At 36.0% G+C, this 12,328-nt stretch overlaps 1 protein-coding gene across 1 annotated transcript in view; it reads right to left on the bottom strand.

The window, feature by feature from the left end:
* Positions 1-1,502: 1,502 nt before the first annotated feature.
* Positions 1,503-12,328, bottom strand: part of OLA1 (Obg like ATPase 1) — a 100,582-nt gene continuing 89,756 nt past the window's right edge. Inside the window, exons 8-11 of the mRNA XM_054174376.1 lie at positions 8,895-9,035; positions 8,135-8,231; positions 5,912-6,034; positions 1,503-2,028 (exon numbers count right to left, since the gene is read on the bottom strand). Of these exons, the coding sequence (XP_054030351.1) occupies positions 1,927-2,028; positions 5,912-6,034; positions 8,135-8,231; positions 8,895-9,035 (463 nt within the window). The 3' untranslated portion in view covers positions 1,503-1,926. The remainder of the gene's footprint in view (positions 2,029-5,911; positions 6,035-8,134; positions 8,232-8,894; positions 9,036-12,328) is intronic.

Here is a 12,328-nt window from a genome sequence, read left to right as displayed (position 1 = left end):
TGTAATAATTAGGGAGAAGGGGAATATTTTGGAAAGCAGAATGAATTTCTAGCAGGACAAGAGAACATGTTTTAGTGGGTATTAGTGCAGTAAAGAGGTTACTTCTCTGTCACAAACATATACACTCCACTTCTCACTCACCTTTTATTGTGTCTAAAACCCAGCATGAGCCCTTCTCTGTTACTAGCAGCTTGCTGACTTCCAAGTGAAACAGACAGGCTCTGTTTTCTTTTGGATTTGACTTTTAACACAAGATTTGGTGGTCCTAATCTTTTCTCAATTAGGTAACATCGAAATAATGCCAAGAATAAATACTAGCTACACCAGGGAGATGATACAAAGGAGAATTTCAAGGGTTCCAAAACATCTGATTTCCCTGCTTTACAATACTCTCCCCTCTTCTGCCACCATGAGAAAAGGAGGTGCTCTTTAAAACAAAATCAACAACTATGTACTGAAGTCATCTGCCCTCCCTCTTTCTCCTCAGTGCAGTAAAAGGCATGATGCCAACTTTTCAACAATGAGCCTCGTGGCTCTGGCTGACCCATGTCTTCACTCTTTCAGAAATGAGCAATGAAGCTCAAAGGAAGCATCTCAAGGCAAGCCGCAGAGCAGGACACGACCAGCACTCCTGATGTCTTAAACAACAAGGGGAGGTTAGCCACTGGTAAGTTGTCTTTTTGAATTTATAGCAAGCAAATTTTTCACAGTAATGCAAGAGGTCTGCCACACCAACAACCCACAGGTAACATCAGCATCTCTTCCATCCCTAACCCCTCTGAATCTGCAGCTGAAACCACAGGCACAGACCCTTAAGGAGAGGTCAAGCCTTTTTAGAATACATTAAACACACTGCAAGTAAAAGCAGTGCCACGGCTTGCCTTAAAAGTATAAACTTGGGGTAATTTTTGCCAGCAATTTGTTATTCTGTTACCCAAAGATATTAGCTCCCCCCATGGTTAAAGGGGTAAAAAAGCATTCAGAGCTGTGATCTTATTACAGTAGAAGGACTTAACTACCTAGCACGGCCGATCTCTCTCCACAACAGCCTGTCACCCTCCACTGGCCTGAAAACCAGACCTGAGAGGAAAACACGCAACATCAAGCACTGCTGCTCCAGCCTCTACAATTTAATACTTTCTAGGCAAGAATTAAATAATTTTTCAAAATTATTTGAACTAAAAAAAGCTTCAGTCTCAAAGATAACATGATTTTTCTACATATAGTCCCTCTCTCCAGTAAAAAACATTTATGCTGCTACTATCATCTCTCAGTGAATGTCCATCTACAAATTCATTAACTTTTTTGAGACAAATCATTGGCATCCTAATCTTCTGATTCCCATGAAAGACTCACTTTTGAGATACAATTGCAGCTGCCCCACACTGCCAGTTACTGTATCATACACGTCTTAAAATTCTGTAATCAGCATCCACCAGGTGCCGTATCGCATTCAGCACACCACAGTCAGTCAATACAGACATCCCCAAACACACCAAGGCTGGTTTTGTCAAATGTTTTATTGAGTGTAGACATCTGGAGTACTGTAAAACATGCATTATCTGTAGATTCAAAAAGGAGCAAGCCACATTGTCCTCACTGTCAAACGTGTCAGGCTTGGCATACATGATGGAGATTAATGAAGTATCATGAGAGTAATATGGTTCCTGAAAAGCTTCTACAATTTGGAGTAGGGTCTTAATCGTTTGAAATGCAAAGCTGCTCACATTTAGTGAACTTGCATGTCTGCTGGAGGTGCCATATTTTAATTCAAAACAAACAAGAATAATTTCACTGGGGGGGAGGGGAAGTTCCCTAGGTAGAAACTGTATGCTTTTTGTTTCCAGATATTCCACCCTAAATAAAAATTCATATGCTTTTTGAAGTAGCACAGTTTATTTCTGAGCAATGAGCAACGTCGGATATTCATTTCTTCTTGGGTTGTTGAGGTGTATTAAATTTAAAGAAGATAATATCTCCATCCTCCACTATGTAATTTCTGCCTTGTTGCCTGTATTTTCCAGCAGCCTGTAAATAGAACAGACAAAAGGGAAATGGGTTACCTCATTAGACATTTTGCAGCATTTTTCAAATTATAATTATTTAAACACATTTTGGTAAAGAAATCGTAGTACCTCAGAGCTTGAGAATTTTATAGCTCAGTTACAGGAATTTGGTTTACATACATATAAAATAAATACAAAACCAATCTCCACTCTATCAGTGGTGCTTAAGTGGTATCTGCATTATACAGAGGTAAACCTTGGCAAATCTTAAGATAATAGACACTAAAACTCTCTTTTCCCCCCCTCCAGCTTTCAGGCTTTCTTTTTTTTTCTTCATCCAAAAACCAAACACCGCTGGCAAGAACCTAAACTGGAAAGGGCAATCAGCAATAGTCTGCATCATAGTTGCATGGCTATTACTCCTGAGCAGCTGGACAAGCAAGTACTGCCCACGACTAAAGATGCACACACTATCCACAAGTCACAACTGTACATGCCTCATGCCTTGAGCAGGGCTCTCATCTGCTTGTGCACAGATAATGGAGGACTGAGAAGCACAAGGCACAGGCTCAAGGTTTCTGTCAGAAATTTCCTTTAGGAGACATTTGCTTCAGAAGGACAGATATAAGAGCAGATAGGCTGTGCAACCAGGATACAGGGGAAAGCACAGAGACCAAAGACATGAAAAGGAAATGAATTATAAAATTTATAAAATTAATTATAAAATAACAGGTATGAAATCTACTAAATGTCAGTATTATTCACATTAGCATCTATTCTTACATTTTTCTGTCTTTATCTCATTGTAATTAAATCTGGTATTATAGAGGCTGCAGAGAAACTGCAGCATTAGGACTGACAGACTGGGTGGGTGGTGGTCTGCAGAAGCATTTATCTTGAAAAGTGATCTGCAATAGGGAAAAGTTGAGAGCTCCTGCTTTAGTTCAATAACCATTCCTGTTTTGAAGTTTTCTCTTGCAGGAGAAGGTGCTTCCATGCAAGACCTCACTGTGCCATTGTCATCAATGACACTATCACAGTGGTGGCATGCTAAGATCCTGTTACAGGAAAGCTGTTAACTAATGACCTTAGTTGCAGTAGAACAGCTCAGACTAATGGTACATAGCTAACTTAGACACCTTTCTTTCACAGCACCTACTCTACTCTGTAAAGCAGTGCATTTCCACATACTGCTGTCTATGAATTTAGAGGCTCATTAAGGTTGTTGATGTCATTACTTAAATACTGTCACCACTGATGCCAGCCAACAGAAAACTGCAGATAAAATAGCCTCAACAATAAATACATAGTGCAATAATAATTGACCTTAACCCATATAACACTGCTAATAAATATAATAAACAGTACTTTGCAAATGCTTTTGTATTTCCCCCTTTGGAAATCTGTTTAGACTATAAAAGGTTAACTTTCAAGTAGACTTAGTAGTTCTTCCCTTTGAAGATCCTAATAATGCTCAAAGTCAAGAGTAATTAGACTAATTGATGGCATAAACACTAATAAAACAGTGCTGTAAAAATAATCAGCAAGTGTAAGCTGCAGACACAGGTACAGAGACATTTTACAGTTGAATACATTTATTACTCAAAAATATTTGTAGAAACTGACCTGCACAAAGTAACAACATGCATTTTTTTAGCACGCTATTGTATGTTGTCAAAACAGCATAGACTTCTTTAATTAAATCCATTTTGACACACTAATGCAAGTTTACATATTTTTGTTACCAGTTTACAGTTAATTAAAAGTGACAGTGTTCCTTTAAATTCTCTAGAGACCATTTAATCCATTTCCATTGCTATCAGAAACACTGGTTGAAAAAAATCAATACCCATTTGTGAATCTTGAGTATGTATTAAACAAGACACGTCTAACCAGTTCATTTGCACTTGAAAGCAGCCATCTGTAGAAGCCAGCTTTGCCTAAGCAGATATGATTGCTAATAATGTGATATCCCTGTAGACTACAAAGCCCACACAGAGCTATTCAGTGTATAGTTCACAGCACTGGCATTAAATTAGTTATGCTGTACTGGTGTTAGACACACACAAAATCAAACTTAAAAATCGATCAACTTGATAACATACAAAGCAAGCAACTCCCATTACCACTGTTATTTCAGTTGACTCCTAAAAGCTCCCAAATTTAATTTTGAAATTTACTAGCAATATAAAAGTAATTAAGTATTGTGTATGGCATGAAACACTGTATTAAATGGAAATTAGGAATGACTAGAGCAATATAACATGGTTTTCGAAGAGCAAGGGTTTTTTCTTCTAACCTCAATTTAAAAACTGAGTAACAAGTACAAATATACTTGCTTTACAGGTACTTCAAAACAGTAAAAATGAAATCATAAAATACAATTTGAACATGGAAGCTTGATGCTTAGAATCTCACCAAAAGCCAATAAAAATATACAAGCAAAATATTTAGAGATTAATAGGTATCAAATGATACAGGCTCTCAGGGAAAACACTCAGATTTGAGCATGAGAAACTGTTGCTGGCAAAATTTGCATCTTGGTTACATAAAGTGGTTTCTGACTGCAGAATATTAGATTTATTTATAGCTGTGGTTTCACTTTACAACTACAACTCTACTTCCCTTTTCATAAGGCAGTTCACATGCCGCAACGAACCAATTATACTGGGATTTTTTTCCCCTCACTTCCTGGGGTTCAAACAAACCTATTAAAGTCCTGCTGCTCAGTATGATCTTCCTTAGTGATACCACTGAGAATAAGCTGAATTTGAAATCATAGTTTTGCATACCTTTCAAGCTATCAAATAGCAAACAATAAAGCTGAGCCTTTTAAATTCTTTAACACATTGTAGTGTGTAGGAAGCTTCAAATACTGAGATTGATTAAATCAAACTCATGTGCTTTGTAATTGCAATTTTATAAAAATATAAATCTTAATAAGACATCAAAAATGCCAAACGAGAAATCAATGTGTATGAAATAAAGGGAAGTTTTCCTGCTTAAAGAAGGTGAAAATAATGCCACTGCAACACAGCGAAGAACAGCTTCTCTTATGACACATATTTGCCAGGTACAAGTTAATTTCTTATTCAATAAATTTAAATTGAATATAATTTGTCAGCTACAAGAAGGGCACAACTTTGGGCACCCAATCAGTCTCTGCCCTCTAGTGTTGAGAAAGCAGATAAAACTCTTCTTAAATAGAAGTGTCAATACAAAGAAGCATGAGCTCGAGAAAAAAAGTTTTCATTAAATATCTCCACTATCTATTCAGTAGATAGTAACTGAGAAAGTTCACCTACTGTAATATAATTTTGTGAACTATTACTGGCCCCGGGGAAAAAAAATAAAAATCAAAGTAAGGCATAGCTTTTTTAAACAAGACATCAGAGAGTGACTGCATTCAATAATGAAATAGTAGATGTTAAGATTCAGATTAGGCCTATCAAAGCCTAGGAAAGGAATCCACTAATTTTGAGGGGGGGAAAAAAAAGTTATGTTTTTAAAATGTAGTATTTTCTTAACATTTGTAATACCTTCACTGCAAACTTAAGATGACATGTTATTAAAAGAAACAGATTTTCTGTTTCTTGCTTTGTATTTACAGGTGATGCCAAAATCATGTATCTCATCTTACAAGTTTTATTTTTCAAAACCGAGTTCATTTTACAGCATTCACAAACTGCCATATCTTGGACACTGAAATAGTTGCATTCCTGTTAACTGCAGTTGCTGTATTTGGACTTTTCTTAAGTAAAAGATGAAAACTAATTTTAGTCTATTGCTAGAGGTGACTGTTAAGATTTGCTTAGCATCAAGAACTTATTCCCAGTGAAAAACAGAACTGAAATCGACAAATGGCACATATGGAGGAAGGAAAAAGAAAAAAATGGGGAGCTCACCTTGACAGCAGCTTCTGAACCTCCTTCTTTAAAATCTTCGTATTTCATTACTTCAGCCATGATGAATCCCTTTTCAAAATCTGTGTGAATCTTCCCTGCTGCCTGAGGAGCCTTCGTCCCTTTCTGTCAAAGGAAAGACCGGAAGAAAATTAATTGCATTTAAGAAGATTGATTGCAGGAAAGAGGTTTCTCCTTTTTTGATATGCTGTTAGGATCTCCTGAAAGTTTGTTTCGTATCAGTTAAAATGTCATGCATACAGCCAGGTAGTTCTCCACACTGGCACAATACAGATAGATGCCTTTGCCACAGATAAACCAACCGGTCTTGAAGAAGGGCAGCTTTGTTTTTCCTAATAGGTATCAGCAGCAGTATTGATTTTAGAAGCTATGATTGTGTTTTGTTGTGAGATTCACTTTGATCCCTAGCTATCTACACAGTAAGTGAGGAAAATAAAGATTTTTTTTTTTTTAATAACTTTTAAATCTTAGTCAAGCCTTTTACTTATGTCCAAATAATTGCAAATAAATGATAACGAACCACACCAGCCAACCACATTTGCAATCAAAAATGATTTATGGATCTGAAGCCCTACATATTAGCTTAGTTCTATTTCAGAATAATTTCTGTGAGTCTAACATAGAATAAAATGAGCATTCTTACCAAAATGTCAACAACTGAATTGCTATAAAATAAATTTAAAAAAAAAAAAAAATTCACAGCCAACTATTTTAAGATAATTTAAGTTTATGCAATAGAGGAGAATGCATTATAGCTGCACGCTTTAAATTACAAGGACATACATTCTGTGCACATACAACCATGGAAAGAAATTTGAGAAATAATGGTGACCTAAAGGCTGCTTAATAAAGCATGTTAAAGTGCTAAGGAGTCTGACACTGTAAAGCACAGTTTTTACAATAAAAGATGTATTGGGTTAATATGGCTACTCACTGATGCTTACCTGACTAAATATCTTTGCACATTAAATCAAAGATACTTACAATCAGTCTTAAGATAAAACAGCTTTCAAATTTCCTAATAAAGAGCAAGCATTTCTCCTACTGAAAACAGTGGAGTTTCAGAATGTGCTTTTAAAAACTAGGGCAAGATTCAGAAGAACAAAACTTCTGCTTGTATATTATTTTGGCAGCTATTTCAGTGACCTTAGCCAACAGTTAGGATGTAAAAAGAGATGAAAAGGCTTTAAAAAAAATCCTCAATGTGCTTTTAGGAAAATAAGTTTAAAGTGCTAAAACAGATACACAAACATTTGTAGCAGTATCAATAAAAATAGAAATTTACTGGAAATTATGCTGATTAATGAAAACAAATTAATTCCATTGAATTAAATACAGCACTGAAATTCACTGCACAGCACTAAATACACTGATGCAAAAAGAATCAAAGCTCATTCATAAATTTGCACCTCCAAAAGTTGATGTTTCCAAAATTTTTAAGATAAAGAGTTTGTAATTGCATGCATTTCAAAATAGTTTTCAATACCAACCTTTATAATATAACATATTTATATTCAAAGCAAACCACTACAGCTCAGCTCTTACTGTCCTCTGGGAATAAATTAGTCAACCTCTATGCCTATAATCATTCTACATCAATATTTAAAATACATAATATGATTTTAGGCATTACATAAGTTCCTGGATACACATGTAAGACTTCCAAAATAAACTAGCTCTAAATATTGAAGTCAGTACAAGACCTGAAATACTGCACACTGATTTGAGGGTTTTGAGCCCAACTGTGTATCCATGAGGAATATAATGATGTTATATTGCTTTTATTGCTGAAAATGTAATCCGAGCAAAGCAAAGGAGGAATGAACCATCCGCAACCCAAACAAACTTAGTGAATACAAAATGAAAAGCAACATCAATTTCACTGCAGACAAACCCAGTCACACAGATTAAGCAAGCACAATACTGGTACGTCTTATCTCTGACCACAGGAGGAGGGTAGACAGATTCTACAGGATGAAGAAATTCAGACTATGTAATAGGCAGAATCAATTGTTACCTGCCTCAATCAATGTAGCTCCACTTTCACTGTTCAGCAGCTCACAAATAATTAAAGTTATCCTGGACAAAAACCTCATCTGTAATGACTAGCTAACCGCCACCATGACAAACTTCAAAGTCAGTGATATCAATCTGAATTCAATAGTGTGGAACTGGATATAGCTGATGAATAAGTATGAATCTTACCCTGATGGTCCATGCACGCACTTCATCTGGGCCTGCAGTGAAAAAGTATTCTAGTTGGAGTGCTGCATATCCAGCCTTAATGATCTTTGCCAAAGCACTGAGGAAAGAAAAAGAAAGAATCCAATTCATTCCACATACACACATGAAACAACTAAATGCCCCAAGTAATCAATTTACATCGAAAGATGTCATGTATTTTGAAGACACCAGGTCCACGTTTAAACACAGCAATAATCACATTGGCCTTTTTCTTTGAACTTTCTTCAGGAGAGTTATTTTTTTTTACTGCAGAATCATAACAACAGTATTTTGATTTGTTTATTTGGCAGGCTAGAGAAATATGCAGCACTTTTGGTCTCATGCAATTTTCAGGATTCCAGGTCATGAAAGCATAACTGTTTGACTGAAATTCAGTATTGAAACAATTTATTATAGTTCTTCACACAAATTATGGCAAAATTTTCTCCACTGTCCCCCTTCTCCATGGATGACGAAACAGTTTTGGTGATCATTCCTTCTCAAAAATATACATAACTAATACCTATGTTATAATTAAAACACTGTACAGAGATGACAGATGACAGTTAAAAACTTAATTTAAAATAAATCTTTTCACTCTGTCTCATGGTAAAGAAAGGAGAAGATTCTCTCTTTATAATGGTAATTACTCTGTCATTTATTATTCTATCAGCGCAAGCAATTAAATTACTGCAAGGAAATAGTTGATAATAAAGTGTAGGGAAAATGAATGCTAATTAACCTTTGTGTCATGTTCTCTTCCAGATACTTCTGTTTCTCCTCAGCACTCATATCTTGCAACTTGAGTTCCAAGGCCCCACTAAAAGGAATGACCAAAGCACCCGGGTCATGCTTGTCCACCCACTCTTTAATTTTTATCAACCTGTAGACAACAAAGGGCACAACATTATCTTGTAGTGCATGCATGGCTGTACCACATTCATTATTATCAAGTAGCACATACATATTCATAAGAATTGCACGGTTTTATGATGCCATCTTTTTGTGTATTGCTTTCCAAGGTCAAGGCATTAACAGGCAGCAATTGCTTCAGGTGTACTCCATTAACATTTCACTGTTTCTTAGTTTCTGTTTGGCATTTAATCTATCAGAAATAGGCATAATTTGAGACAATAACTAGGCTTTTGGTTGAGATTAAATACTTGCAATCTAGTGCTGAGGAAAACTTTGTAGATATGTGGATGTATGTATTTCTGAGATGTCCAAGAATGATATTCATCAAATACAAAATAACATGGGGCCTTTAGGTTTAGCTCTTTCTCTCTCTCTTTTTTTTTTTAAGCAGTGGCTGTGGCAGCTGGTATTAGCAGAGAGAAAAGAACACTACACTCTATAAACTCCTAGATAGAAAGGAACAACCTACTTCTTATGGCTATTGATCTTGGAGTATGCCACAGCTAACACACAAAAGGATCTTTTTCTACTAGTTCCTCTCACCTTTCTACCACCTCCTCAGGACAAAGCTTCCAGGCACTATATTAAAATTATTTTTACATAAACAATCAAATTTCCTATGTCTCAATCTTCAGTAACTGGCAGCATCAGTAATAGTTTGCTGTACATCTAATAGATTTTTGTTAGTTGAATGAAACTACAAATGTAGAGCTACAGGTTTATGGTCTTAGTTTTGAACAGCCTATTAAGAAACCCTTTACAGCAGTAGCTGAAGTTTAACTCATCTTTACAAACAGGCATCGCTTTCATCCCTTTAAATTTAAGGGAGACATTAATAAATTACCTGTAAGGAGGTCAATGTTATTTACAGGGTGCTATTTCTGAACAGGTGTGAATGGTAGGAAGGACAATTGTCTATGCTTAACATGAAAAACACAAGAGGCATGGGAACTCTTCCTGTACACTAAGAATCAAAGGACAAAATACAGTCCTTGGGGAGTCATAGATGTTTCAGACCTGAAGCACCCATCCTACAGCACTGGGTTTTATGCTTGCTGGGTTCTTTTTCTTCGTCCTGCTAATCTGCAAGGTTTTAACTGCTATTATACTACAGCGCTTTGAAACTGTGGCCTGCAAACCTTTAAATAATCAATGCAAATGTCACTTCAGAAAAAAAAAAATTAACTCAACCACAAGTTCATCAACACACATTTGTCAAAGAAAATAGCAGGGGATCAGAGCTATTATGAGATTAAGTGCATGGCCCACTGAGTAGGGTTTTAGATGGGACAAAGAATATAAAAGTTCACTCAACAGTTTTCACACATTTGTTATATAAGGCTGGTCTTCTATCATTTACTTATGTAAATACCCCATCAGTGGTTTTCAATCCTCATTATACTAATCTTTTCCCCCCACCCCCCAGTTACCCAATGGAAATACAGTTTGGTACCCAGGACTGATACTGAAACACCACTGCCCTCAGTAACATCTGAACTGAAAAATCACAATTAAGATGCATTTCTGAATGTGCCACGTGACATTTAACAGCTCTGCTAGAATTGCTGTTTGTAGTTAACTTTTTTGGCTAACAAACTGGATATCAAAGTTATAAATACCAAACTTTAACAGAAAATGTATACACACATACATCTGCTGTTCAGAACTGTACTTCAGTGTCTGACCATACATTTTTTTGGTACTTATTTTTAGGAAAGTATCTAGCACTGGTCTCTAGACTAATGAAATAATATACCAAGTGGAAGACAGAAGGAAACATTCTAAGTAGAAAAAGTGAAACGAGCACAAAAGCAATGTCAAAAATCGGATTCAAATTCTATTTGGTAAATATGGTCATCGTAACTAATAAACTAAGAACTATTGTGGAACAACAAGATAAGAAATAATTACTTTGGCTAAAACACCAATTCAGAATAATAATAGTCTTAGACTGTCATTTTAACAGCTTTTCTATCGAGTCCTTAGAGAGATTATTTGCATTCCTCAGGTATTCTATTGTACAATTCAGATGAATAAAGACTTACAAATCATTCCTCTACCGCCAGTGCGAGACTTTGATCCAGTGAATACACCATTGTACCTTAACTATAATTGGCAAAAAACCTGACAGTGTAGAGCATCACAAGCTTAATAACAAAGAAGAATATCTCAAAGTGTTGACAGATGATCTTCATAATGCAGGAGCAGAGCTGGTACATTTTAGCAATAAATGAGCACTGAGGTCTAAAGGTCTCTGAAGTGACTGACATCAGACCTGCTACAGCCTCACTAAAAGAATAAGGTACTGCATCCCACTCTGTACAGACAGTCAGGTTCTCTGCCTGAGTCTTTCGCTTCTGTGACTTTCAATGTCATAGGGATTACTAAAAAGTACCAGGAATTCCCATAATGGTGATCAAAATAAAGAAAACAACAACAAAAGGTAAATGCTCAAATATAAATAGATGTTTTCCTTTTTTGTTTTCCCCACAACAAAAATGATTGACTAATAAAGTAATAGTGAAGGTTTGCTTTCCTGTTAGGGATAACTAAGTCCACTAAACAGAACAAAATTCTCTGAACAAATGGTTAAGCATTTCACTTGAGTGCATAAATTTTCCACCAAAATGCTGTGTCTGTATAAGGACAGTAAACTCGTTTGGGCTGTTGCTATGGTAAGCAAATCCTGAAGTATGCCTTAATTATTTCATGTTGTATTTGATAATGATGATGAAGGGTACTGGATTTTAGGCTATGAGAAAACTAACAACACTTAAGAAAATCTCTGTTAAAGCAACAACAACAACAAACACACAACAGGATGGGGGAGGGAGAACACAACCAAAAATCCACCACAAACACCACAAAAAACCCCACATGAAACCACCCAACAAACACCCCAACAAAGCAACACACACTAAACAAAATGAAAAGCTACCAAAACCCCAAACAGGTGTATCATATGTCCATCATTAGCAGATGAAACTACTTTCAAGATACAAGAAAGTGCTCAAGATGAAAACGAACCTTCTTGACAAAGTAAACTGAAAACTATGTGAAAACAGTGCACATGCTAAAAGCAATTAGAAACATCCTCTATCATAATTGGGCTTCTAAAAATACTGTTATTGGTAGAGTCAAAACTAAACTCTGATTACAAAACAAAGCAGAAAGAAGAAAGGCTTATTATAGTACTACTTGGTAGCAGGGGAAGAATCTTCCTGAAGCATATCTGGACATCCAACAGCCTTCCCCTGTTGA

This window comes from Dryobates pubescens, chromosome 2, assembly GCF_014839835.1.
Source record: "Dryobates pubescens isolate bDryPub1 chromosome 2, bDryPub1.pri, whole genome shotgun sequence".
NCBI classification, from domain to species: Eukaryota; Metazoa; Chordata; class Aves; order Piciformes; family Picidae; genus Dryobates; species Dryobates pubescens.
Note: the sequence above shows the minus strand (reverse complement) of the source record. Positions and strands in the feature narration are given on the sequence as shown.